Source organism: Balaenoptera acutorostrata, chromosome 20 (assembly GCF_949987535.1).
Source record: "Balaenoptera acutorostrata chromosome 20, mBalAcu1.1, whole genome shotgun sequence".
Classification (NCBI taxonomy): Eukaryota; Metazoa; Chordata; class Mammalia; order Artiodactyla; family Balaenopteridae; genus Balaenoptera; species Balaenoptera acutorostrata.
Window position 1 is genome coordinate 26,194,952 of NC_080083.1, and position 26,727 is coordinate 26,221,678.

The following is a 26,727-nucleotide window of genomic DNA, read 5'->3' on the forward strand; positions in this document are numbered from 1 at the left end:
CCGTGGCATGTGGGATCTTCCCAGACCAGGGCTCGAACCCGTGTCCCCTGCATTGGCAGGCAGATTCTCAACCACCGTGCCACGAGAAAAGCCCCTGTTTTATTTTTTTAAATTTTTATATTATTTATTTATTTATTTTTTAAATTTTATTTTTGGCTGCGTTGGGTCTTCGTTGCTGCACGCGGGCTTTCTCTAGTTGAAGCGAGAGGGGGCTGCTCTTCATTGCGGTGCGTGGGCTTCTCATTGCAGTGGCTTCTCTTGTTGCAGAGCACAGGCTCTAGGCACGCGGGCTTCAGTAGTTGTGGCACATGGGCTCAGTGGTTGTGGCTTGCAGGCTCTAGAGCGCAGGCCCAGTAGTTGTGGCACACGGGCTTAGTTGCTCTGCGGCATGTGGGATCTTCCCAGACCAGGGCTCGAACCGTGTCCCCTGCATTGGCAGGCAGATTCTTAACCACTGCACCACCGGGGACGTCCCAACAAACACTCTTTTAAACCTTGGAGTTAAAGCACTGAACACAGGTAAGGTTCCAGTTTTCCTGGAATTTACTAAATGTAGTAAAAGTCCCAGTGTCCTGTAAGAGACGCGTGAGGACATAATGGCCCTGGGGCCTGCTATTAAAGCATTCAGGCCCACTCCTGAACTGAAGCTATCGGTTAAGAATCTGAATCAACTGTTCTCCATTTCTGTCGGGTTGGTGGTATCTCGGGGCCACGGCGACCTCCAGCGGCCACCCACCGCCCTGCTGCCTGCTCTGGCTCCCCGTGAGAGAGAGGAAGGGAGGAGCGAAGAGTTAGATCCTCGGGGGAGTCCTATTCCCCACACCCTTTATAGACCAGAAGGTCGCAGCTAGCTCGTGGCAGTCTCAGTCCTATTTCTCAGGTGAGAGATCTTCTCAAAACTGAAGGCACCGTTCATTCAGGTCATGGAGAGCAGGGTCGGATCGCGGATGAAAAGTGAAGGTTGGAGGAACACGTCAAGGTGCGGAAGAAGGGAAACCCTACCCCCCGCGCCAGTCGAAGACCCAGACGGAGCCTCAGGCCCAGCCCTCCCTCCTCTCTTAGCGTTCGGGGTCTTTCTCTCCCTTCCGGCTTTGGGACGGATGACCGCAGCAAAACCAAAACGGAAAATGGATGAACTAAGGTGCCACCGGAGATCTACTTGAGAAGTAACCCGGGGGCGGGGTGGTCACCGGAAGTGGCTGTAAGGCCTCTGTCCCTACAAGGCCCCGCCTTCAATTGCGCTACCAGTAGGCGACAGACCGCCCCCACTTCCGGCCCCTGGAGCCTTAGCCAGCGGCCCCCCTTTTACTGTTCTCCCATTGGCTACCGCAGGGACGCGCTGTGATTTCCCATTGGTCGCGTCTTCTCTCCCGCGCCTCGCCTCCTCCCTCCAGGTACAGTCTCGTCTTCCGGCACCCGATAGGCTAAAGGCTGGGAGGGCGTCTGCCCCATTTGACCAATGAGCGGCGTGAAGAGTGAGGGCGGTGGCTGCGTGGTGGGGGGGCAGGGCGGGACTTGGTGTGGCTATTGGCCAGGGTGGGCACAGGCCAGAGATAGGATTGGCTGGGGCGAGGGGCACCGTGGTGGGGTCGAAGCTGCGCGGCCTCCGCAGCTGCGGGAGACGGAAGTAGTGAGAGCGCGGCCTCGGAGGGTCGGGCGGACGCCACTTGGGTGAGTCACCGTGCCCCGTGCACTGCCAGTTTGGGAGCCACAACGACCGCGTCTTGCCCGGCCCCGCCCCGGCCCCACCGGCTTTCGTGAGCCCCGCCTTCTGTCATTCGGGGCTCCGCCTCCGAGTCTTTAGGCTCCGCCTCTAGAACCTGGGTACCTGGGCTCCCCTGTCAGCCTGACCCGCCCCCCCCCGCCCCGCCCCGTGGCCAGACCACCTGGGTCCGGGAACCCTGGGCCTCCCAGGCCTGTCCTTGTCTCTTCCTCTCTCCGTTTCCCTGAGGCTGCTTGCCAGTGGGCGGTGAGGTAGCACCTCTGGCTTGCCGTTTGCTGGCTCCCCCATGGGGAGGGTGGGCTGTGATTACGGAGGCGGGTAGGGCCACAGATGGAGACTTTTATCCCCACAGCCTTCTGCGGGGCACTGCTGGACTGCCCCTGAGCTCGGATAGCAGGCATAAAGAAAAATGTCAGTGAAACCTGGGCCTGGTTCCCTAAGTGGTTCCCTAAGTGGGCCAAGGAGGCCCATCCTGACATTCCTGTTGCTTGGGCCCATTTGACAGGTACTGACTCTGAGGCCTGCACTGGCCTGATTCTGTCCCCGTTGTGTGGCCTCCTCCCACTAACCTGCACCCCACTTGGTGTCAAGTACACTCAGCAAGGCATGTCCAGCCCTGCTGCCTTCTGATCATAGGTTGTGGTCCCCTCCCTCTTGTCCTCTGCTCTGGACTCTGCCCCCAGCAAACAGGTCAGGTGGGTGCTACTCCCAGACTCAGAGGCTGGCAGAGCGCTCTTGTGGATTCACGTTCCCACCAGGGCCAGAAGTGAGCCCTGGTTGGGCAGTCTCTGTCTCTTCAGAGTTGCAGTTCTTTTGCTCTCCCACAAAGGACAGGGTTTGGAGTGTTTTACTTCTCTTTCTGGGACTGGGAATCAGGACTCTCGAGTCCTGCTCCAGAACTTGATGGCTGCCTTCATGCCCTGCAGAGTCGCTTGTTGCCTTCTCCTTATGTAGCTCCCATTGCCTCTGTCTAGCATGGTGACTTGTGGAGAGGCTGGAGAATCCAGCCTGCGAGGAAGGCAAATAAGAGTTGTGGGGAAGTTCAGGAGATGTGTGGCCTTTGTTGTTTCTATGGTGATGTTAATGTTGCTCTTTGTGCTCATGTTTCTCGGTCTCTTTACAGTGAGAAGCAGGTAGCCAGGACCCTCACCACGGTAGAATGGTGAGTACTCTTTCCTCAGACCACTGTGTTTTCTGTAATCCTTGTGTCTTTCTCCATGAAGCTGCCCGCCCCTCCTGGACCTTGAGCTCCAGGCTACTCTGTTCAGCAACTAAACAGGTTCATCTGCCCTGGAGATAAATCAGGGCTTCTTTAGGTTGCAAAACATCAGCCGATATACAGCACTGGGACGGGAAGCCTCTAGACGTCTTTTTCGGCCTGTGCTATGCCGTGCTTTCCCCACACTACCACTGGCTCCCTTAGCTCTTCATAATGGCCCTTCTCTTGCTTCTCCTGGTCCCTGGGTGAAGCTCTCTGTTCTGGTCTGAAAAGCCAGGGCTCCTTTATATCAAGATCCTTGTACTTCCTACTGGGCCCCTTGAATATTGTGGGTGCTGTATCAGGAGTGACTCCACTGAAACTGTGGGGCTCCTCTAGCTCCAAGGTCCTGCTGTCTGTTAAGCTACTGTAGGCAACAGCTGACTGAATATATAGAAGGAGAGCACCCTCAAGGTGCCCAGAATATCACTGGGGGAGGTGTGTATGTGTGTGTGTGTGTTATAATGATCCCATAAATTTTCCACTAACTGTAACTGCCTTTCTTTCACCCCAAGTTCAGGGAACCCCTTAACCCCGGAGAGCTCGGAGGAGGAAGCAGTGAGATGAGAAGGGAGTGGGGAGCTACAAGCCTGGGTCCAGACCAGGTCCTTGCTCTGGCTGTATCTCTTTAGTTCTTTCACGTGTCCCCTGTGCTTAGCGACAGGTCAAGGCATTCAGTTGGTGAGAGGACTCGCTCTTTTCCTCCACAGACACGTGGGTGTTTGGGGGTGTGCGATATTGTTCTGGTCTCTTCTCAGAAAGCCTGCTGGTCCTGACCCCCACCAACTGATAGCCCCTTTCCTTTTTCTCTTCTGTGTTACACTGAAAAGAGTCAGCCTGGTCTAATTTTGAATTCTAGCACCACCACTTAAATACTTTGGGTGAATTGCATACTTTCTCTGTAAGCCTGAAGTCTCATTTCTTTGGGAGTTGAATGGTTTTAGTGAGATAATGTTTGAAACATGTCCAGCTCATAGTAGGCGCTTAATAAAATGTCAGGTTTTTCTCCTATTCCTCCCTTCCCCCAAGACCAAAACCGAAACAAAAGCAATGGTTTCTGAAAGTTACCAGGGACAGGGAGTGTGGGGTTCCAAACGGTTCCTTCTGTGACTCTTGGTGACATTTTGAGCCTCTTATCACTGCCCCTTATTCTTTGGCTCTCTACCCAACTCCCTCCCTCCTCCATGAGTTTTGTTTTTGCATAGCTTCTGTGGTCCATAGTTCTAGCTCTTCTCTTTGCCAGCCTAAGAAATTCTTTCTCCTCCAAGAAGGACTTTCTTACCCAGAAGACACAGGATGTGAAACAAGGGGAGAGGTGGAGCTGAAGAAGTAGGGCTGGGTGGGGGCCTCGTTATAAAAAACCCAGAGAATTTCCCTGTCAGGAGTGTGTAATGACCAAACTGGCACTAGACCAGTGTCCATTCTAAGGGGCAAAAAGGGAGTGGGATTAGTGAGGTCAGGGGATTGGAGGACACTGATGGACCGGGGAATGGTGAGTGGTGGTTTTGGAGGGAAAGGAGGAAGCCTAGAAACTAGAAAGGGCCTCGGGTGGAGGGAGGTGAGCTTCATCCTGGGAATCCGAGCAGGCACTGGGGGGACTCAAAGAGGAGGGGGGGGGCGTGGGGACCGACGTCTGCAAGAGTGGTGTGGGGTGGCTCACGTGGGAAGATGGGAAATGAAAAGATGTAGGCGGTCCTGCCGCCCCCTCCCACGCCGTGGCGGGGGCGGGGCAGTCCCGCAGCCCAGACTCCTGAGAGCCCCTAGGAGTCCGCGGAGGACGCGCGCCCACGCCGCGGAGGGGTGGTGGGGAGGGAGGAGTAGGGGGCTGTGGGCGGGGCCCGGGGACCCGCCCCGCCCCCGCCTTCCCGGCGCGGCGAGGTCGGGGAGCTCCCCTCGCCTGGGCGGAGCTGGGCTCGCTCCATTGTGGAGAGGAGGGGAGAGGCGCGGGCCGAGCACCGCCGCCCGCGCTCGCCTCCTGGCCGCAGCGGCTGCACCTGGCCGGCCCCGCAGCCGGGATGCGGCGGACGCCCGAGACTGGCGGGCAGCGCAGCGGCTCCGGGGACATGTGTGCTGGCCCAGACCGCCCGCGACCATGAGCCTGACCGCCCGCGTCTCCTGCTCCATGCTCAGCTGCTTCGTAAGTGCCGGCCCCGCCTGCGGCGGGCCGGGGACCCCGACGCTGGCTGCACCCGCCGCCTTGCCCAGGGCTGGCCCTTGAGATTCCGAATTTCAGCCCATCCCCCTTACCAAGGGCCCTAGCAGGGGAAGGGACATAATCCCTTTTCTTTCTTGGACTTGATTTAATCGTCGGGTGCCGGGGATTGTCGAAGGCCGGGGATTGGAATTCTGTGACCCATCATTTTAGCCCTGAAGCCGCTGCCCTTGACTGCAGATCTTCAGGCTCCGCCCTGCAGGGGTACATCTCTTTACCTCCGCCTCTCCATCTTGGGCCCACCCGCTGCATCCTTGCTTGGGGATGTGGGATGTGGCTAGTAGGCCGTCTGGGACGTTAGGGGGCTGGTCGGGGAGCACAGGATGTCTGAGCTGTCTCCCTGGCTCCAGTCCCCTCCCCCTTCCACCACTCCATCCCTCACCTGACACGCCAGTCTTTTATCCTTGACTGTCCCCCAACCAGCCTCTCTTCTCCATCTTTCCTGCCTCTCTGCCTCTGCAGGCCTCCGTACCTCTGCATCATTCCCAGGCCCCCCCTCCTCCCTCTCTGGCTTAATGCTCCTTCCCAGCTTCCCCCATCTGTCCTCTCAGATATCCCTACCTATCCCCTTCCCGCCCGCCTCCCCCCCCCCCCCAATATCTGCCAGGCCTCCCCTTTCTCTCTCCCCTGGCTGTCCTGGGTCCCCTGGTTCCTCCCAGGCACGTGGATCCCCTCTTCTCCCCTCCCTCCCTGGTGGCTGGGAAAGGAGTTACTTCTGCTTGCTGTGGGTATTCCTGAGGAATTCCCCTCAGATCAGCAGGCAGGGCAGGTTGCTTGGCAGGTGGCAGGAGCTTGTTAGCAGTGTGGGCCTAACTGGAAGAGAAGCTCAGCTCCAAAACACATCCTCTTTTTGAAAGCATCCGTGAAGGCCCTCTAGAGGCATGGGACTGAATCCCATGACCCACTCCTCTTTGTCTCCTTCACCCACCAGATTGAAGCCTCAGTGGAGTGGCCTCAGGGGCCTGCGTCCCCTCCTGTCTCTGTGACCAACTGCACACCTGGTTCCTATTTCTCAGGGCAGCACTTCCCATTCCCACTTCTGTCTTACCTGTACATTCGCCTTTCTTTTCCTTCATTTTCTCTCCTTCATTTGGGAAATTTGGCTCTACAGGAGATTCCCTCTTTGAGGAGCGCAGATTTCCAGTTACTCTGTGGACCTTACTCTTGTCTTAGGCTTAAGAGGATTGAGTTCTCCCTCCACTTCACCCCTCCCACCAAACCAGGTCTCTCTTCCATTCTCCGGTGACCAGAACCTTTATAAGTGTGTATGGGGTGTATGTGGGTTTATTGAGGGGTGGGGAGCAGAATGAGGCCTAATGGGCCAGGCAGAGCCTGGTGACTTAGGGCTGAGGCCTTCCCCACAGGGTGAGGAGGGGCCCCCCAGCCTGGAGTACATCCAAGCCAAGGATCTGTTCCCCCCCAAGGAACTAGTGAAAGAGGAGGAGAATCTGCAGGTAAGGAAGAGTTGGGGGCCCAGGGTGGGTAGAGCTCCCTGCCTGGTTAAAAAACACCCTCTCTTCCCTCCCCCAACCCAAATATCTCCAAGGGCATCTAGTGTGGGAGCTCTGGCTTCCTGTTCCTTGGTCTCTGGAGGGAGGGGAGCCTGTCTGTATGTGCATTATGGAGCCTTTGGCCCCAGGGAAGGAAAGGCAGCTTTCTTGTATAGCTGTTGTCTGGTGCTGTTACCATGGAGAGAACTTTTGTCCTGCCTTGGCCCAGCTTTTCCAGAGGAGATCCTACAGATCAGGGGTTGGAGAGGGGATGGAGGGGTGACTGACTTCTGGACTGAGGGCCCCTCTGCCTCTCGGCAGGTGCCCTTCACAGTGCTGCAGGGTGAGGGAGTGGAGTTCCTGGGCCGCGCAGCAGATGCCCTCATTGCCATCTCCAACTACCGGCTGCACATCAAGTTCAAGGATTCTGTCATCAACGTGAGTTTCTGTCTTGTTCTCCCACACCCAAGCCAGAATCCCTGTGAAATTCAAGGTGGGATTGCTCCAATGCTCTACTTGATCATGTTTCCAAAGAGTTGTGGTTCCCTTCTTTTTCTTATTATCCTTCTTCTAACGGCTGGTCTATCTTTCTGTCTCTCTCACTTAATTTTCCCTTCCCCTCTTCTGTCTTTCCCTCACTCTGTTGCTGGCCCTTCTAGGGGCACAGTGGCTTTGTTGGAAGAGTGCCACTTACCGTGTGACCTTGGTCAATCACCCAGCTGAGGTGCAATTTCCTCCTTAATAATATGGTGTGAAAACACCTGCCTTGTGGTTTCTTGTGATTATTAATTGGGGTCACATATGTAGAGGACCCAGCACCGTTACCAGGCACCTAGGAGGCCATCAGTAAATGTCGGTTTCCTTTCTTCTATTGATACATCATCTGGGCGGGGGGGGGGGGGGGGGGATGAGGAGTGATGTGGAGTGGGGGGATCTGAGCGCCGGTCTGCCTTTCCTCTCCAGGTCCCCCTCCGGATGATTGACAGCGTGGAGAGCCGTGATATGTTCCAGTTGCACATCGCCTGCAAGGACTCCAAAGTGGTGAGGTGAGAACGACGGGGCCTCGCTCAGGTCCTCTGGCCCTAGTCTTGTCCAGACCTCTCTGCTGCAGGGTTTCTCTGGAGCAAGAAAGGAAAAATACTACCTCCCTTTCCCCATTTGGAAGAAACAGAAAACCCTGTCTGGGTTGGGGGGGTCAATTTCTGATCCACAGTGTCTTGACCTAAAGAAATGGGGATAATGCTTACGGAGTTTTCATAAGGATCAAATGAGAAGATGCATCTGAGAGCACATAGGGTGATATCTGGTGCAGAGCGCTCACATTGTTGTTGGTTCATTTATTTATTCATGTAACATGTATTTATCGAGCACTCTACTCTATGCCAGACTGTTCTAAGCTCTGGGGATACAGCAGGGAACAAACAGACAAAATTTTCTGCCCTCATGGAGCTTATATTCCAGTGGGGAGGTAGGAGTGGTAAATAGTAAGTAAGTAAAATATGTTAAATCATGGTAATGTAAAGTTAAAAAATAAAGCAGGGAAAGGGGATACGGAGTGCTATGGGGGTGAAGGTTGTAGGTTTAAACAAAGTGATCAGAGAAGCCTGCACTGAAAAGGTGACATTTGAGTCAAGGCTTGAAGAAAGTGACCATGTGGGTATTTGGGGGAAGAGTGTGGCAGACAGGGAACAGTGCATGCAAAGGCCCTGAGGTGGGTATGAGCCTGGCACAGTGGAAGAATGGCAAGGAGGCTAGTGTGGCTGGAGTGGAGGGCAAGTGGGTCAGGATAGTGGGATACAAGATCTGAGAGGTAAGAGGGGTGTCACGCTGTCATAATGACTGGCTTTTACTTTGAGGGAAGTGAGAAAACCACTGGAGGGTTTTGAGCAAAGGAGTGACGTGGTCTGTTGTAGAATCACTCTGGCTGCTGTATTGAGAAAAGATGGAAGAGGGATGGGGGCAAAAGCTGGGGCAGAAGCTGGGAGACTAATTAAGAAGCTATTGCAGTTACCCAGGTGAGAAATCATGGTGGCTGGTCCAGGTTGGTAGCAATCAAAATGGTGAGAAGTGGTCAGATTTTTGAAGGTAGAGATGATAGGATTTGCTGACACATTGGATATGAGAGAAAGAGGAATCACTCCAAGGATTATTGAAAGGATGCCCAGACTAATAAGAACCTACTGTATAGCACAGGGAACTCTACTCAATATTCTGTAATGACCTATATGGGAATAGAATCTAAAAAAGAAGTGGATATATGTATATGCATAACTGATTCACTTTGCTGTACACCTGAAACTAACACAACGTTGTAAATCAACTATACGCCAATAAAAATTAATTTAAAAAAAAAAGATGCCTAGTTTAGAGCCTGCTGTGCACTCAGGACTGTAGGCATTAAGAACAGGAATCCGCATTGCCCTTCCCTTCAAGGAGATTAAAGTCTAGTTGCTAAAGGAAGACTTAACCTGTGGCAATATGCTCTGGGAAAACTTAGTGTTTAGTACTCCCAGCATACTAAGAATAACAGAGGAAGGGGTCTGTGGAATGGGTTAGGCTCGGAAGGCCTCAAGGAAGAGGTGGGACTGCAACTTTCTTCAGAGGATCAGTAGGACATGGCTAGGCTGAGAGGAGACATTATTAAGCAGAAGTGAAAAAACAAGGAGACAGGAATGACATGGGCAGGACTTTCCTCCCTGAAACAGAAGGTTTGTGCGGTCGGGCCCCATTAGAGGGGATCCTTACGTCTCAAGGACAAGAGTTCTTGGGAAGGGGCTTCCCTGGTGGCGCAGTGGTTGAGAATCTGCCTGCCAATGCAGGGGACACGGGTTCGAGCCCTGGTCTGGGAAATTCCCACATGCCGCGGAGCAACTAAGCCCGTGAGCCACAATTACTGAGCCTGCGCGTCTGGAGCCTGTGCTCCGCAACAAGAGAGGCCGCGATAGTGAGAGGCCCGCGCACTGCGATGAAGAGTGGCCCCCGCTTGCCGCAACTAGAGAAAGCCCTCGCACAGAAATGAAGACCCAACACAGCCATAAATAAATAAATAAATAAAACTTAAAAAATAAATAAGGATTTCTGGGTTTAAAAAAAAAAAAAGAGGGGCTTCCCTGGTGGCGCAGTGGTTGAGAATCTGCCTGCTAATGCAGGGGACACGGGTTCGAGCCCTGGTCTGGGAGGATCCCACATGCCGCGGAGCGGCTGGGCCCGTGAGCCACAGTTGCTGAGCCTGCGCGTCTGGGGCCTGTGCCCCGCAACGGGAGGGGCCGCGATAGAGAGGGGCCCGCGCACCGCGATGAAGAGCGGTCCCCGCACCGCGATGAAGAGTGGCCCCCGCTTGCCGCAACTGGAGAAGGCCCTCGCACGAACCGAAGACCCAATACAGACAAAAATAATAAATAAATAAATAAATAAATAAATAAATAAAGAAAATCCTTAAAAAAAAAAAAAAGAAAGATTTAAAAAAAAAAAATTTAAAAAAAAAAAAGATAAGCACTAAACTTTCATAAAGTAGCTTTAAAAAAAAAAAAAAAAGAGTTCTTGGGAAGAGAATTATCACAAAGACAATGTCCTTTGGGTGTTGCCCAGTCTCCCTGGTCCTCCCCAGGGTCCCCATGCCTTACCTCCTGCTTTGCAGTCTCCCCTCCGCATAGCCTTTTTGTGGCTGGGTCTTTGACCCTTATGGCCCCAGTGCTCACTCACCTCTTGCCTCACTTCGTGGCTTCTTGCCTGGCAGGTGCCACTTCTCCACTTTCAAGCAGTGCCAAGAGTGGCTCTCGCGGCTAAGTCGGGCCACAGCGAGACCTGCGAAGCCTGAGGACCTGTTTGCCTTTGCCTACCATGCCTGGTGCCTGGGGCTGACTGAGGAGGACCAGCACACCCACCTGTGTCAGCCAGGTGAGGCCAGGCTGCTCTCTTTAGGAGACTTCTTTTTGTCTCTTGCTTCTCACCCCTCCTCCGCCCTGGACCTCGTGCTCTTGGATGCTGACAGGCATGGGGGCTGTGTTGCAGGAGAGCACATACGATGTCGGCAGGAGGCTGAGCTTGCGAGGATGGGCTTTGACCTGCAGAACGTCTGGAGAGTCTCGCATATCAACAGCAACTACAAGTGAGAGGGTTTTGGGTGGGGAACCAAAACACCTGTCCAGACCCAGACTTCCTCCCCGTGTGGATAAAGCATGGTGGGCACAGCTCCTGGCTCTGTGAGGGGAGGAGGGCTCCTGGTCCCTCTTCCCACAGAGCCATCCCTGGGGATCTTGTGATCACAGGTCTTTAATCAAGCTCCATGACCCCATCTGGTCTCTTCTCAGATTGTGCCCCAGTTACCCCCAGAAGCTGCTGGTTCCCGTGTGGATCACAGATAAAGAGCTGCAGAATGTAGCTTCCTTCCGCTCCTGGAAGCGGGTCCCTGTGGTTGTGTATAGGTGAGGCGGTGGGGGCCGGGGAAGTAGGGAGATGCTTTTTATGCAGTGAGGAGAGTCAGAAGCGGAGGTCTGCGGCAGTGTGGTTGACTGGGAATTGACACTCTTCAGGGAAGTGGCTATGAAATAATTTTAAAAGAAAAACTGCTTCAGTTTTTTTTCTCCTGAGGACGAGGCTTTTGGGGAGTTTACACACTTTTCTTTCTTCCTTCCTTCCTTCCTTCCACCCTCCCTCCCTCCCTTCCTCCCTTCCTTCCTTCCTTTCTTTCTTTCTCTCTCGCTCTCTCTTTCTCTCTTTTCTTTCTTTCTTTTTAGGACCTCTGTGTGTGTGTGTGTGTGTGTGTGTGTGTGTGTGTGTGTATGTGAGAAACATTGCTTTAGAACAGGGGTTGGCAAACCATGGCCTGTGAACCAAATCCGGCCTGTATCCTGTTCTATGTATAGCCTGTGAGCTGTGAATGGTTTTTACATTTTTAAAAAAATTTATTTATTTTTGGCTGCGTTGGGTCTTCATTGCTGCACGGGCTTTCTCTAGTTGCGGCGAGCCGGGGCTACTCTTCATTGCAGTGCACAGGCTTCTCATTGTGGTGGCTTCTCTTGTGGCAGAGCATGGGCTCTAGGCGCATGGGCTTCAGTAGTTGTGGCATGTGGGCTCAGTAGTTGTGGCTCACGGGCTCTAGAGCGCAGGCTCAGTAGTTGTGGCACACGGGCTTAGTTGCTCTGTGGCATGTGGGATCTTCCCGGACCAGGGCTCTAACCTGTGTCCCGTGCATTGACAGGCGGATTCTTAACCACTGCGCCACCAGGGAAGTCCCGGTTTTTACATTTTTAAAAGGTTACTTAGGGCTTCCCTGGTGGCGCAGTGGTTGAGAATCTGCCTGCCAATGCAGGGGACACGGGTTCGAGCCCTGGTCTGGGAGGATCCCACATGCCGCAGAGCAACTAGGCCCGTGAGCCACAACTACTGAGCCTGCACATCTGGAGCCTGTGCTCCGCAACAAGAGAGGCCGCGATAGTGAAAGGCCCGCGCACCGAGATGAAGAGTGGCCTCCGCTTGCCACAACTAGAGAAAGCCCTCGCATAGAGACGAAGACCCAACACAGCCAAAAATAAATAAATAAATAAATAAATAAAATTTAAAAAACAAGACAAAAAACCCCCACAAAGTCAAAAAGTGCTAGAGCAGGTCTCTGGGTCCTGCTAACAGAGTCACAGATTCTAGGACCCAAATCTTTTAAAAAAAAAAAAAAAAAAGGTTATTTACAAAAAGAAAACACAGAGAGAAGAATGTGCAACAGAGACTGGCTGTGACTCCCAAAGCTGAAAATTTATTACCTGGTTCTTTACAAAAAAACGTTTGTGTGGCAGGTAGTAGCCATGAGGTTTGGAGTTGTTCATGCTCTGGGCCCAGGCTTGTTCTCCTGCTGGGTGTCTGTACCTGGAGCAGGTGCTGTGCAGATTTGATGAGTCAAGGTCACCTTGGGAATACACAGCCCATTTGAGAAATATGTGTGACAGTGCTTTGTAAACTGTAAAGCCGTCTCGAGATGTTAAGGGCTTTTGGTTGCTATTATCATAGCCTGGATGATCTGGTGGCCCCTTTTGGCTCTGGAGATCTTGGTCTGGCCCCCTGGGGTCTCAGCAGTAGGCCTCTGGGGACTGTGAATGCCAAGGGCCTGATGGTTTCTTCTGTTTTGTCAGACACCTACGCAACGGGGCTGCCATTGCCCGCTGCAGCCAGCCCGAGATCAGCTGGTGGGGCTGGCGCAATGCCGATGATGAGTACTTAGTCACGTCCATTGCTAAAGCCTGTGCCCTGGACCCAGGGACAAGGACCACTGGGGGCTCTGTCAGCACCGGGAATAGTGATGCCACCGAGGCATGTGACACTGACTTCGGTAAGGTGTGGGTGGTGTCGGCCCCCTAGGGACTAGGCTCCCACCTTGGCCTCCTGGGCTCCCAGGGAGTCCCCAGTGAGAGGGTGGGAAGAAGACGACAACACACAGGGTGTCTGGGTCCCTGTCTTTTGGTGGGGACGAAAAGGTGATGGGGTGTGAGGGGTCTCATCGAAGGGAGTGCCCCAGGGTGGGGTGCGCCTGGGCAGCTGGCCGACCCAGGGTCTTCTCCCTGCTGTGCGTGTGTTTAGATTCCTCCCTGACTGCATGCTCTGGAGTGGAGAGCACAGCTGCCCCCCAGAAGCTGCTGATCCTGGATGCCCGATCCTACACGGCGGCGGTGGCCAACCGGGCCAAGGGTGGAGGTTGTGAATGTGAAGGTATTGCTGTTACCTCAGTGTCTGCAGCCAGCCTGTGCTCTGGTGGCTTTGGGGACAGCTTGTGTAGCGGAAAGAGCCAAACAAACCTGGCCTGGGATCAGGGCTCTGCCACTCAGTGGCTGTGACTATGCTTAAATTGCTTAATCTGTCTGAGTTTTACTTTCTCATCTGTAAAATGGAGATGAAACATGCCTTGCAAAGTTGTTGGACGATAGAGGTTACATATATAAAGTTACTGGCACAGAGCAGCTACTGTTTGTTGAGGATTTACTATATATTGTCATTACTAGTAGTACTCGAGCATCATTGTCATTAATGTTATTGTTATCACTATTAGTATATGGCACTTGAGCATCCAGAGGTAAAAGGGTATTTAGATTTCCAGGGTATATTGAGTTCCCATCCTGGAGTGTTCTGCCTTGCCGGGGAAGCTTTGCCCACTGGACTGCTCTTGTCCTGGATGCCTGTTTCCAGGACGTGCTCTTACGCTCCACTCTCCTCTTGTGTGTGCAGAGTACTACCCCAACTGTGAGGTCGTATTCATGGGAATGGCCAACATCCACGCCATCCGGAACAGCTTCCAGTACCTCCGCGCTGTGTGTAGCCAGATGCCCGATCCCAGCAAGTAGGTGTTCCCTGTTCTGATTCCATTCACCCTCCAGTTTCATCCCTTACCCAGTACTTCTCGTGCTTGGAAGGTCTGGTGGGGAGATGGGGAGTGTGAGACACAGGAAACCTGAGGGCCTAGGTGCAGTGGGCCAGTTCCAAGAACACTTCTTCCACTTCTCAGCCAACGCTTTAGAACAGCCACAGGACACTGGGTTCCTTTTGTTTGGATGAGTTGTCCTCAAGGACACAGAGAACTGGGGAGAGAAAGTGGCTACTAGATGTGCGTGTGATGCTTCCAAGTTCCTCTGTTGATACGAAGAGTGTCTTGTCCACCTCAGGTCCCATTTTCCCTACCTTCTTGCTAGACACCTCTTGGCAGAAAGGCCATGGGCTGGGCCTCTTAGCTTCAGCTCTCACTGGGGACTTTGTTAAGGTGTGGCTGGCCATAGCTGGCAGAGAGGCTGTTGTAGCCTCGGCGCCCTTAGTGACAGACGTGACCTCTGCTCCCTTGTAGCTGGTTGTCGGCTCTGGAGAGCACCAGATGGCTGCAGCACCTGTCGGTGATGCTGAAGGCAGCTGTGCTCGTGGCTAATACAGTAGACCGGGAGGGCCGGCCTGTGCTGGTGCACTGCTCAGATGGCTGGGACCGGACGCCGCAGATCGTAGCCCTGGCCAAAATACTGCTGGACCCGTATTACAGGACGTTGGAGGTATTCGGAGGGGTTGGGTGGGAAAGAGCAGAGGGAAAGGGGCATTTGGGGAAGGTACTGGGCCCTCTGGATCCATTTGGGGGATCTTTCCGTAGAGGACACGGGTGGCTTTGAGTCCTCTTCTAGGTTTGGGCGTGTTCTCTGCAGCTGCCAGCCCCCTGCTTCGGGCATCTCTGGAAGGAGCACAGTAGCTTTCCCAGAGAGGCCCTACACTGGAACCTCCTCTTTGTTGCAGGGTTTCCAAGTGTTAGTAGAATCTGACTGGCTGGATTTTGGGCACAAGTTCGGAGACCGCTGCGGCCACCAGGAGAACGCAGAGGACCAGAATGAGCAGTGCCCTGTGTTCCTCCAGTGGCTCGATTCTGTTCACCAGTTGCTCAAGCAGTTTCCCTGCCTGTTTGAGTTTAATGAAGCGTTCCTGGTAAGTCCATGAGCCTGAGGCCAGGGTGGGGGCTGGCGGCCCAGGCCCGGTGCAAGCTGTCTTGGCCGTCTAGGTAAAGCTGGTGCAGCATACGTACTCCTGTCTCTACGGCACGTTCCTGGCCAACAACCCCTGTGAGCGAGAGAAGCGCAACATTTACAAGCGGACCTGCTCCGTGTGGGCCCTTCTGCGAGCTGGCAACAAGAACTTCCACAACTTCCTCTACACGTCAGGCTCAGAAATGGTAAGTCCGCACCCTTATCCCGTAGGTGCGTCTTGGGGACCTACAGGGAGAAAAGGCCGAGTCAGCGGGAAGGACTTGGGCCCAGAGGCTTAGGAAGGAAGGGGGCCCCGAAACATCTCACAGAACCCACGTACGGGGCTGCTTCCCTAGGTCCTGCACCCTGTGTGTCACGTCCGGGCGCTGCACCTCTGGACAGCTGTTTACTTGCCAGCGTCATCTCCATGCACACTCGGGGAGGAGAGCATGGACCTCTACCTTTCTCCGGTGGCTCAGAGCCAGGAGTTCTCTGGCCGCTCTCTGGACAGGTAAGAAGAGCCCTTTTTGCTCTCTCCTCTCTCCCCTAGGAGGCAGCAACTGCTTTGTGTCTTGCCTAAATGCTGTTCTTTTCCTTTTATGAGATATTTTAAAGGAACCTCTTGAGCCAGTTGAAGGCCAGACTTGGCCCAAGACTCGTAGTTAGCTTGGAGGGCACTCTGTATTGTTCCCAAGGTCCTTTCTTAAGATAAGTGTGGTTACCTTTTTTCCAAGCTGCTGTCACCCTTTGTGACAGACCCAGGGGAGAGGAGAACAGAACAGAAAGGACTGTTTCAGGAAGGCTTGTGGGAACGGTCTTGATTGATGTTCACTGATAGAAGGCATGGGGAGCTTGCTATCTTAGTAATAACCTTTGCTATGTCCAGCATTAGCTTCCAGAAGCATCTGGCTGTCAGAGAAATGGGTTCCCAGAAGGGGAACGGCCTTCACATTACTCCCTCAGAATTTAAAGGGAGACATAAAAATTAAAGTTATATTCTGGCTGAATATTTGGGGGGAAGTAGAATGGAGATTGGTTAAGTTATAAGAGTAATATCTGTTCTTTGGTTTTAAAAAAAGCCAAGCAATATAACAGTAGAAAATGACAGTCCTGCCTCCCTGATCCCTGTCCCCACAGGCGTCCACAGCTGGCACTTTGGTGCGTGCACTTCCAGATGTTTATCTCTACATTGATATAGCCACACTCTCACAATCTCATATAGAAACATTTTTAAAATACAAAAACAATCATTTTGCGTACCGTTCTGCAAATTGTTTTCCCCACTGTGTGTCAGGATGTCACCCATGACAGCACACATAAAGCTGCTTTATTGTTTTTAGGGGCTGCATAATAGTCCAAAATTAGAGTGCATCAAAGTTTATATAACCAGTTTTCAGTTGGTCATTTAGGTTTATCCCATTTTTTAATCATTATAGGGGGTGTTTTAGTTAAAATCCTTATATGTATATATTAAAAAAATTTTTTGGTAAAATATATACAATATTTACCATCAAAACCATTTTTTAAAAAAAAATTTGTTTATTTTTGGCCGTGTTGGGTCTTCATTGCTGCATGCGGGCTTTCTCTAGTTGCGGCGAGCGGGGGCCACTCTTCGTTGCGGTGTGCGGGCTTCTCATTGCGGTGGCTTCTCTTGTTGCGGAGCACGGGGCTCTAGGTGTGCAGGCTTAAGTAGTTGTGGCGCGTGGGCTCAGTAGTTGTGGCGCATGGGCTTAGTTGCTCTGCAGCATGTGGGATCTTCCTGGACCAGGGATCGAACCCGTGTCCCCCGCATTGGCAGGTGAATTCTTAACCACTGTGCCACCAGGGAAGTCCCCTAAACCATTTTTAAGTATACAGTTCAGTAGTGTTAGTGTATATGTATACCTTTGCTTTTGTGCTAGTGTTTCTGCCAGATAAATTCTCAGAAATGAAAATGCTGGGTTCAAAGCGTATGTGCATATCTAATTTTGATCTTTGTTTACTGGTGGAAGGTTTTTAAAATTAAAATATAACTTACATAATTGGTTGAATATTATAAAGGAAAACAAAAAACCCCCAACCCCCAAGTTACTGGTTTTAGGGTCTTTGGAGCTGCGTCCATTGTCAGAGGCCTATGGATAGGCTTCAGGAATTCTGTGATTTTTCTCTTTCCACAAACTATGCAGAATTTGGGTATAGGTTCATAAGTTTGCTTTTCTATGGAGAGGGGCCATAACTTTTTATCAGATTCTCAATAAGTTCTGTGACCCATTTAACAACCATTGCCTTAAATCAGTATCTAAGTTTTCAAACCAATAAATGTCTCTTAAATACCTACAAGTTGCCTAGTACTGTACTAGGTTTTATGGGCTGTACCAAAGACATAGAAGATATTGATCCTATAAGATACCTTTAAAAAGCTGTAAGATCAGGCAGAGGACAATTAGAGAACAATTCTAAGTTAGCATCTAAGCGAATAAGAATGTGTCTTGTTCAAAGCTACTAGAGAAATGAGAAGTAAGAAAGGGGTCATAGGGCTTCCCTGGTGGCGCAGTGGTTGGGAATCCGCCTGCCAATGCTGGGGACACGGGTTCGGGCCCTGGTCTGGGAAGATCCCACATGCCGCGGAGCAACTGGGCCCGTGAGCCACAACTACTGAGCCTGCGCTTCTGGAGCCTGTGCGCCGCAACAAGAGAGGCCGCGATAGTGAGAGGCCCACGCACCGCGATGAAGAGTGGCCCCCGCTTGCCACAACTAGAGAGAGCCCTCGCACAGAAACGAAGACACAACACAGCCATAAAGAAATAAATAAATTATTAAAAAAAAAAAAAAAGAAAGGGGTCATAGGGTGACTGTTTACTCAGAGACGTTTTCGTGGAAGACCAGGCAGGAACCATGGCTTTTTAGTGTCCCTAGTGCCTGGCTCAGGGTCTGGCACATAAGAGGTGATTTAGTAAATGCTTAAATGAACAAATGAATGGAATAAAGGGAGTTATGAGCTTGGTAACAAGGTTAGTGGAGAGGGGTCCAAAAGAATTAGAAGCATGAGAGAGTTTCTAATTTTTTTAAAAAGAAGAACCACCTCTCTGGAGCTGGCAGGGTTTGGGAAGAGGTATTTTGAGGAATAGAAGGAAATAAACAGGATAGTTCATTGAGGGCTTTTATACTGAGGAGTTTATTTTGTTTTTTTGTTTTTTATAAATTTATTTAACTAATTTATTTATTTTTGGCTGCGTTGGGTCTTCGTTGCTGCACGCGGGCTTTCTCTAGTTGTGAGCGGGGGCTACTCTTCGTTGCGGTGCACGGGCTTCTCACTGTGGTGGCTTCTCTTGTTGAGGAGTATGGGCTCTAGGCACGCGGGCTTCAGTAGTTGTGGCGCATGGGCTCAGTAGTTGTGGCTCACGGGCTCTAGAGCGCAGGCTCAGTAGTTGTGGCGCACGGGCTTAGTTGCTCCGCGGCATGTGGGATCTTCCCGGACCAGGGCTCGAACCTGTGTCCCCTGCGTTGGCAGGAGGACTCTTAACCACTGCGCCACCAGAGAAGCCCCTGAGGAGTTTATTTTGATTCAGTTGTCAATAGTAAGTCATCGTGACCTGGTAACAATGGGATTTTTCAAGAATTAATCAGTGAGCAGTGTAGTTGGAGGCACAGAGACCAGCCAGCACTGTTGTAATTCAGATATGAAAGGAAGAGTCCTTGGAAAAGAGAAAGGATTAAATTCAGATGTTGTTGAGAAGTCATTAGCAGTCTGTGGAGTTGCCTGAACATTGAAGGGTGGAAGTGAAGAGTAAAGAGGCCAGTCAAAGACAGGTCCCAAGTCTCTGAGCTTAGAAACCAGGAGGATATTAGTACCACCTATAGACACTGGAAAGTTGAGAAGATGCGTCAGTTCGGGGAGAAGGAGGAGATACAGGCAGGTTGGGATTGAAATATTTTGACAGCACACAGGAGGTGTGCTGCAGGCAGCTCGAGATGGGGTTGGATTTAGAGTAGTTGTATAAGGGTTTTAAAGGAAATGGTTTCTCTAACAGCTGACCGGACTCACCTTCGGTTCTACCTTTCCCTAGATCAGAAACATCCTGCTCTCTTTCCTCTTCTTCCATTAAAGTGCAACAACACATTCTTCTCTCCCCAGCTCAGATCCTACCCTGTCTGTGTAGCCTTCCCTGACCACGTTAGCTGGATGAGCTCTCTCATGGTTCCAAACTCCTCAGGCATTATTGTCTCTACCAGCATTATTAATTAGACCTTTGGTGTACATAGGAGTCAGCTGTGGGGGACTGCAGGCTGTTGCTATTGGTGAATCTGGATAAAGAGTACATTGGATTTCTTCACACTCTTCTCTCTACTTCTTTTGTATGTTTGAAATTTCCATAATAAAAAGTAAAAAAAAAAAAAAAAAAAGAAAAGAAAAAAATTAACAAGTTGCCAAGCTGTGAGATTCAAGCTCTGGCTGTGGGACTCCAGAAACAGTAATTGTAACTGTCGTTATTGCCTTCCTGGAATTTGTTAGCACACAAACACACATGGATCACGAAAGTAAAATCAAACACAAGAATACTTTTAAAGAAGTATTAATAAGTTTCAAAAACCAAACACTTAAAAAAAATCAGCTAGCTCTATTGTAACTCCACCTTTGAGGGATTTTTCAGTGTGGGCTGGGCTGACTGAGGCATCTGAAAATAGGAGTCCAGCGAAGTCTCCACTGTTTCCTGGCAAATTTCCCTCAAGTTTTGTTGCTCCAAGGACTTTAGAACTGTGTTAAAAATTAGGGCGGTCATTCTTGAAAATGTCTGTTACCCATTTGGTGTACCAGAATGCCTCTAGAACTTTGAGTGCTGTATACTAGGGGAAGTTTCCGTGGTGACTTGGGACTCAGAGGAGCACGCTGCCACTAAGTGGTTGTAAAAAGCTGTGCTGGTTATTCCTGTGATGGAGGGATAATTTATAATAAGGAAAGCTGTAAAAATGAGGAGTCGTGAGTGTAGTCTTTATGTATTTATTTATTTTGGCCGCGCCCCGCGGCATGTGGGATCTTAGTTCCCCAACCAGAGATCGAACTTGGGCCCCTGCAATGGAAGCGCAGAGTCTTAACCACTGGGCCACTGGGGAAGTCCTGTGAGTGTAGTCTTAATAAGTTTGCGGTTGGTTGCCTATATTTTGAATCCTTGTAGCATCTCTGCAAGGTAATTTATTGTCATTTTATGGAGGAGAGAAACCAAGTGTCTGAGAGGTTAAATAGCTTACTTGTAGTCACATAGCTAATCAGTGTCAGAGCCAGCATCGTCAAGCTCCAGAACCCACCTTATTTCTGTCTTGCCATGTGCGATAGAGGCAGTTAGACATTAGGTGTGAGGCCGAGGTGTAGTCCTGGCCTGAAGGGTAGATTTGGAAGGCATCAGCTTAGAAGGCAGTTGAAGCCACGGGAGTGGTTGAGATTGCCAGGGAAACTGTGTGGGGTGAGACTGATGAAAGCTGAGGACAGAGCCTGGGTTCTGGAATTCATGTCCTCCACTTTTTGCAGAGCAGACTTTTTGCAGTGAACATTGGTCATCTGTAATCTTAAATGTTGTTATTTCTTGTGAACTCTGGCTTTGATTGCCTTGATGACCCAATTCCTGTATATGGGAGGTAGCTCAGTTCCTGACCTGGAGGTGGTGTGTTGTCATTCCAGATTACCTAAAACGAGATCTATGGATGATCTTCTTTCTGCCTGTGACACAAGCAGCCCCCTGACGCGCACATCCAGTGACCCTAACCTGAATAACCACTGTCAGGAGGCCAGAGTAGGCCTGGAGCCCTGGCATGGCAATCCTGAGGGATCCGAGACAACCTTCGTGGAATCTGGGGTAGGAGGTCTTCAGCAGACTGTAGGAGAAATGGCTCTTCCTCCATCTCTGCCCAGCAGCCAGAAAGACTACTTGAGCAATAAACCTTTCAAGAGTCACAGAAGCTCTTCTCCAAGTTACAGACTGCTTAATGCTGCAGTGCCCCAGGAAACGAAGGGCGGCACCTCTGATCCTGAGATCAAAGTCCTAGAAGAGACTAAGGCACCAGCTCCCGACCCTCCTGCCCAGGATGAGCTGGGTAGGACTTTAGGTGGCACAGAGGAGCCACCTGAACACTGTCCTGAAAAAGCAGCTGTCCGAGCACTCTCTAAAGTTGTTTCCAGCAAGCGTGATGGAGCTTGTGATTTTCCTGAGTCTTCCCAGGACTCCCTCACAGGTGCCCCCGAGCAGGCCCAGCTAGACTCTGTGCTAGGTGTGCCCTCCAGAGGTGCTCCAGCTCACGGGCTGGGCACCCTTTGCAACCCACCGAGCGCTACCTGCCAAATTCCTCCAGACCCAGGCACTGACTTTCTCAACCAAGACCCCCCAGGGTCTGTGGCAAGTGTCTCCCACCAGGAACAGCCCAGTTCTGTGCCAGATCTGATTCAGGGGGAAGAAGACATGGGCAAAAGAGGGAATAATAGGAACGGGCAGTTATTGGAAAACCCTCGCTTTGGAAAGGTGCCATTGGAATTGGCCCGAAAGCCAATTTCTCAGAGCCAGATCAGTGAGTTCTCTTTCTTAGGGTCCAACTGGGACAGCTTCCAAGGGATGGTGACTTCATTCCCGAGTGGGGAGACCACCCCTCGGCGGCTGCTTTCCTATGGCTGTTGTAGCAAGAGGTCGAGCAGTAAGCAGATGCGGGCAACAGGGTCCTACTTTGGGGGACAGTGGGCTCAGAGAGAAGGGGTGAGGTCACCGGTCTGTTCTAGTCATTCCAATGGACACTGTACTGGTCCAGGAGGAAAAAACAACCAGATGTGGTTGTCTGGTCACCCAAAGCAGGTCTCCAGCACGAAGCCCGTTCCCCTGAGCTGCCCTTCTCCAGTGCCTCCTCTCTACCTGGATGACGATGGACTCCCCTTTCCCACGGATGTGATCCAGCATAGATTACGGCAGATTGAAGCAGGGTACAAGCAAGAGGTGGAACAGCTACGTCGACAGGTGCGTGAGCTGCAGATGAGGCTGGATATCCGCCACTGCTGCGCCCCTCCAGCAGAGCCCCCCATGGACTATGAGGATGATTTTGTAAGTACTCACCTACTGCCACCCAGCCACTCGTTCTGTCCATCCGTCCAGCCTTTCGCCCATTCCATATCCATTCACTGGGTACTTGCTGTGTGCCAGAGTTAGGGGGTTGGGCTGTCGGATGAAAGACACAGTCCCTGCTCGCAAGGAGCTCACAGTCTATTGGGAGAGACAAGTAGACAGTTAGAATGCTGTTCTTAAGTGTTGAGGGAAGCATCAGGTGTTGGGGGCCTGGGTGGAGTCAAAGGTCGGGGAAGGCTCTCCTGAGAAGCTAATGCTTGAGCTGAGTGCTGAAGATTGTGTCGCTTTTAGCCATGTAGAGAGTGAAAAAGAAATACCATTTGCAGAAGCATGGAGGCAATAGGTACTCCAGCGGTATGGCTTGAATAAAGGGGTGTGTGTGTGTTCGCACACGTGTGTGTGCATGCGTGCACACTTGTGCTGGGACTGTGAGGGAGGGAGTTGGTAGTGCGGCGGGAGGTGACCTTGGGAAGTGGAAAGGGATGAGAAAGGTCAGCTTGAGTGCCTGTGTTGTGTGGATTCTACCCTCAAGGCAATAAAAGTTTTGGCTAGTGAGTTACATGATCAGATTTGCATTTAAGAGTACTACCCTAGAGGGACTTCCCTGGTGGTCCAGTGGTTTAGACTCCGCGCTGCCAACGCAGGGGGCATGGGTTCGATCCCTCATCGGGGAACTAAGATCCTGCATGCCGAATGGCAGGGCCAAAAAAAAAAAATTGAGTACTAAAAAGAGTGCTACTACCCTAGCAACAGTGTGTCAAGCGGATGAAACCCAGGTGGGGAGGCTGGTTAGGACGTTTTGGAATAAGCCAGGTGAGAGATTATGAGGACCATCTAGGCTTCGCTGGGTCGGGAGGCCTTGGGTTCTGGCACAGCAGTCCTCAGGGAGCTTCTAGAAGCCAGCTCTAGGACATTCCCCCTTGCCTGCTGCCCACTTCTCTGCTGGTGGGGTGGTCAGGGCTAACAACTTCTTACTATTCAGGGTGATGGTTTAGAACAGGAGTCAGCAAATTTGTTTGGTAAAGAGCCAGATAGTAAATACTTCAGGCTTTGTGAGACATATAATCTCTTTTGCAGCTACTAGGCTCTTCTGTCGTGGCACAGAAGCAGCCATAATGACCATGTGTAAATGAATTGAGTGTGGCTGTCTTCCAACTTGACTTACAAAAACAGGCAGTGGGCCAAATTGGCCTGTGGGCCGTAGTTTGTGAACTCCTGATTTAGAATGTAACAGGAGAAATATTCTTTCCTTGCTGTGATGGAGCATATTGGTTAAGAGCACGGGTCTGAAGCTGGAACACTAGGTCCAAGTCCCACGTTTACTACCTATTATCAGCTCTTAACTCTCTCTATGGCTTAGTTTCCATATTTGTAAAATGGGGATAATAATAGCATACATAAGATTGTTGTGAGGAATTAAATAAGTTCATGCATGTGATGCACTTAGGAACAGTGCCTGATGCATAGTAAACGATAAATGTTAGCGATGATGAAGATGATGGTGGTGATGCCTTTGCTTTTCCTTTAGACGTGTTTGAAGGAGTCAGATGGCAGTGATACAGAAGATTTTGGTTCTGATCACAGTGAAGACTGCCTTTCAGAAGCAAGCTGGGAACCTGTTGATAAGAAAGAGACTGAGGTATGTCCAGGCAAATATGTGGCAGGTACTTCTGCAAGCCAGTGAGTTCTCATACTTCTCAGAGATGAGTGACATGTTCTTCCCCAGATGAGTCTCTCTGTAGGGAAGTAGTAGCTGCCTAGGCCTTGTCATTTTCTTCTGGGATGCTTTCCTTGTTGCAGTGTTGCTTTTCCACTCTGTTGACAAGGACCTGGGATTTTTCCTTGTGCCTTCTATTAGGTGACTCGCTGGGTTCCAGACCATATGGCATCACATTGCTATAATTGTGACTGTGAATTCTGGTTGGCCAAACGCAGACACCATTGCAGGTAAGATGTTGCCTATGATTCAGTATGGCTCGTAAAACCTGCTGAGGGACATAGTTATGAACTAAACTGAGTTAACCTGAAAATGGAGATATCTTAATAGGAACTATTTTTGTTTTCTCCCAACTTTTTCTTTAATCATGTAAGGCCTTTTAGAGTATCATTCATTCCCAGTATATCGGCATTTCTGATGAACTCTCCCCTCTTTGTGCTTTGGCAGAAATTGTGGGAATGTATTTTGTGCTGGCTGCTGCCACCTGAAGTTGCCCATTCCTGATCAACAACTCTATGATCCAGTTCTCGTCTGTAACTCATGTTACGAACATATCCAAGTATCTCGGGCCAGGGAACTCATGAGCCAACATCTGAAGAAACCCATTGCTACAGCTTCCAGTTGAATGCCAGAGGAGAAGACCTGTACAGTTTTAGCAGGTTTGAAGGGAGGATCTGCTTCAGGTGTAGTTTTGAAGGTTCCTTGGTGTGGCTCATGAAATCACAGAGCTCAAAGATACAGTCTTGAGAAATCCTCCTTGGTACCATGAGACTGGAGCAGAGGAATTCCAATTTGGCAGGAGGTCCTCTACTGGTGAGACCCTTACCTTGGGGTAATGGTCCTGATCCAGACCCAGAGTCTGGAAGCTTAACGTTGAGTTGGTGGCTCCAGTTTCTTTCTCCTGGGGTCACAAGATGATGATTTCATAGATACTGCCTGGTGATGTGTGCCCCAAACAGCAATAGAAAGGCATATGTATAACCAAACTCCAAATGATAACCAGATCCATCTCTCCTCCACCTTGAAAAAGGCAGATTATAGTATATAAGATAGGGATTCCTATCCTATTTGAAATGAACTATACCCTGTACCTCTGTGCTCTGTGTCTGTGCATGAAGGCTCAGTCTTTAGAGGCACTCCCTCTAGTTGCATTAGTTCTGTCTTTCTGTGGAGTTTGGTTTAAAGACTGGTTCAGCAAGTGGAGGTTTTGCTGTATTTTTCACTTGGCTCCTCAGCCAGCATCAGTGAATATTCAGTTTAGGGGGACAGTTTTAGGGAGTGAGACCTTTTTGGGAGCAGAGGAAAACTCTGCTGATGTTCAGTCCTGGCAGAAATCAGTTATTTTGAGCTGTGAAGGCAGGAGTCTTTGTTACTCAGTGGCAGCTCTCGAGGTATGCACTGTGAAGAATGAGAAGGGAAAAGCAGAAATTATCCTTGTGAAATATTTGCTGATTGTGCCCTACCCTTTGCGCCTGACTTTTCCTAGTTGTCCTGGTGCTAACACGGGAGCTACACCTTGATCCTCTCCTGGCATGAAAATAAAACACTGTTTTTTTTTGGTTGTTGTTCCATTGCCCACTTCCCACATGTCCGCTTTCCCTTGGCTGCTGCCTCCTCTGGGTCACACTGCTTCTTATCCTGAACACTTGACACCTTGAGGGTAGAATCTAGTGTTTGGTTTTTACCTCCTAGAATACGCTGTTTGGTATGTGAGGGTTTCAGTACAAATGCTGCTGTCTATTTCTGTGCACTTAACAATGGAACCCAAACAGAAGAGAATTAAGCCTCGATACCAAAATTGGGAGAGAAAATGTGTCCATTTGGACCAAACGGTTTTTTGTTTTTGTTTTTGTTTTTTCATCTTAATATGTACCAGTGGCACTTAACCAAAAGATACAGTGATATAGCCATGTACTGTGGTTGGGACAGATACAGTCTCCTTGACCTATAATGAAACCACTAGGATTTTCTTATATATTTTCCTTAATTCGTTGGTGTATAAAAGGTAAATTACCCTTAGGCTTAGCCTGTTTTAAAATTATGGTAGCCGTCTAACTGCTACTTGTTCATGTTTCTTCCTAGAAAAAAAATTTTCATTCGAAAATAACTAGGATCTGCATTTAGAACAAGAACTGTTATTTGTCCTGACCTTTTCTTCAGCCCTACTGAGAAGCATCTGTGCTTTTATACTTGCCATGGATGTAACCTAAAAAGTTTTGGCGTATCTAGGTCAGTCTAGCGGAACTTTTTTTCGTTTAAATGGAGTTGAATAATGGAGATTTTGTGTCCGGGAAATTCCTGAGATCACTGAAAAAATAACAAACTATTCCTTGTCTTGATACATAAAATTCTTCTAAGCATTTTCTCAGTCATTAAAATTTATTGCCAGTTGTGAGTGGCTTTTTAATTAACTTGACTTTCACTGCACTTTGATTGGCAACGTTTGAGAAGACTGTATCTGTCTACTTTGTGTGGCTGTTTTGAGGGGCTGTCCCGTCAGTGAACATACTGCATGGCCTTGGAGAGAGACTCTGGGCTCTCAGCTCAGATGTATTCATCAAATACTCCTTGCAGAGCTCTTGTGGGTGTAAGTGACACGATGTGGCCAAAAGTCCAAACTGTGCAGTTGCGTTGTGACAAACATGCAATGTGCTGTAAAAACTCGATACAATTTAAATAAAATCTCTATATTAGTGCTGCTTTGTTGGGTCTTTTTCTTCATTTTCAGTTTCTAAGAAAACTTAATACTCATTTTTTCTTTGACCATGAGAAAGGAC

The 26,727-nt window shown here is 50.3% G+C and overlaps 1 protein-coding gene across 6 annotated transcripts; it reads left to right on the forward strand.

Annotated features, from left to right (window-relative positions):
* The first annotated feature begins 1,435 nt into the window (after positions 1-1,435).
* Positions 1,436-26,650, forward strand: MTMR4 (myotubularin related protein 4). 6 transcript variants are annotated; one of them, XM_057536409.1, is made up of 20 exons: positions 1,546-1,671; positions 2,847-2,885; positions 3,497-5,118; positions 6,558-6,647; positions 7,005-7,121; positions 7,647-7,729; positions 10,420-10,580; positions 10,695-10,791; positions 10,994-11,107; positions 12,806-13,002; positions 13,251-13,379; positions 13,893-14,004; positions 14,503-14,698; positions 14,934-15,119; positions 15,193-15,363; positions 15,514-15,668; positions 20,811-22,212; positions 23,762-23,872; positions 24,092-24,180; positions 24,398-26,650. In XM_057536409.1, exons 3-20 carry the CDS (start codon positions 4,459-4,461, stop codon positions 24,573-24,575), a joined length of 4,248 nt encoding a protein of 1,415 aa, XP_057392392.1. In that variant the 5' UTR covers positions 1,546-1,671; positions 2,847-2,885; positions 3,497-4,458; the 3' UTR covers positions 24,576-26,650. The 6 variants fall into 6 exon arrangements, with proteins under 6 accessions (XP_057392395.1, XP_057392392.1, XP_007190368.1 ...); XM_057536410.1 differs by lacking the exon at positions 1,546-1,671 and adding an exon at positions 2,272-2,558; XM_057536412.1 differs by lacking the exons at positions 1,546-1,671; positions 3,497-5,118 and adding an exon at positions 1,436-1,475.
* The last annotated feature ends 77 nt before the right edge of the window (positions 26,651-26,727 follow it).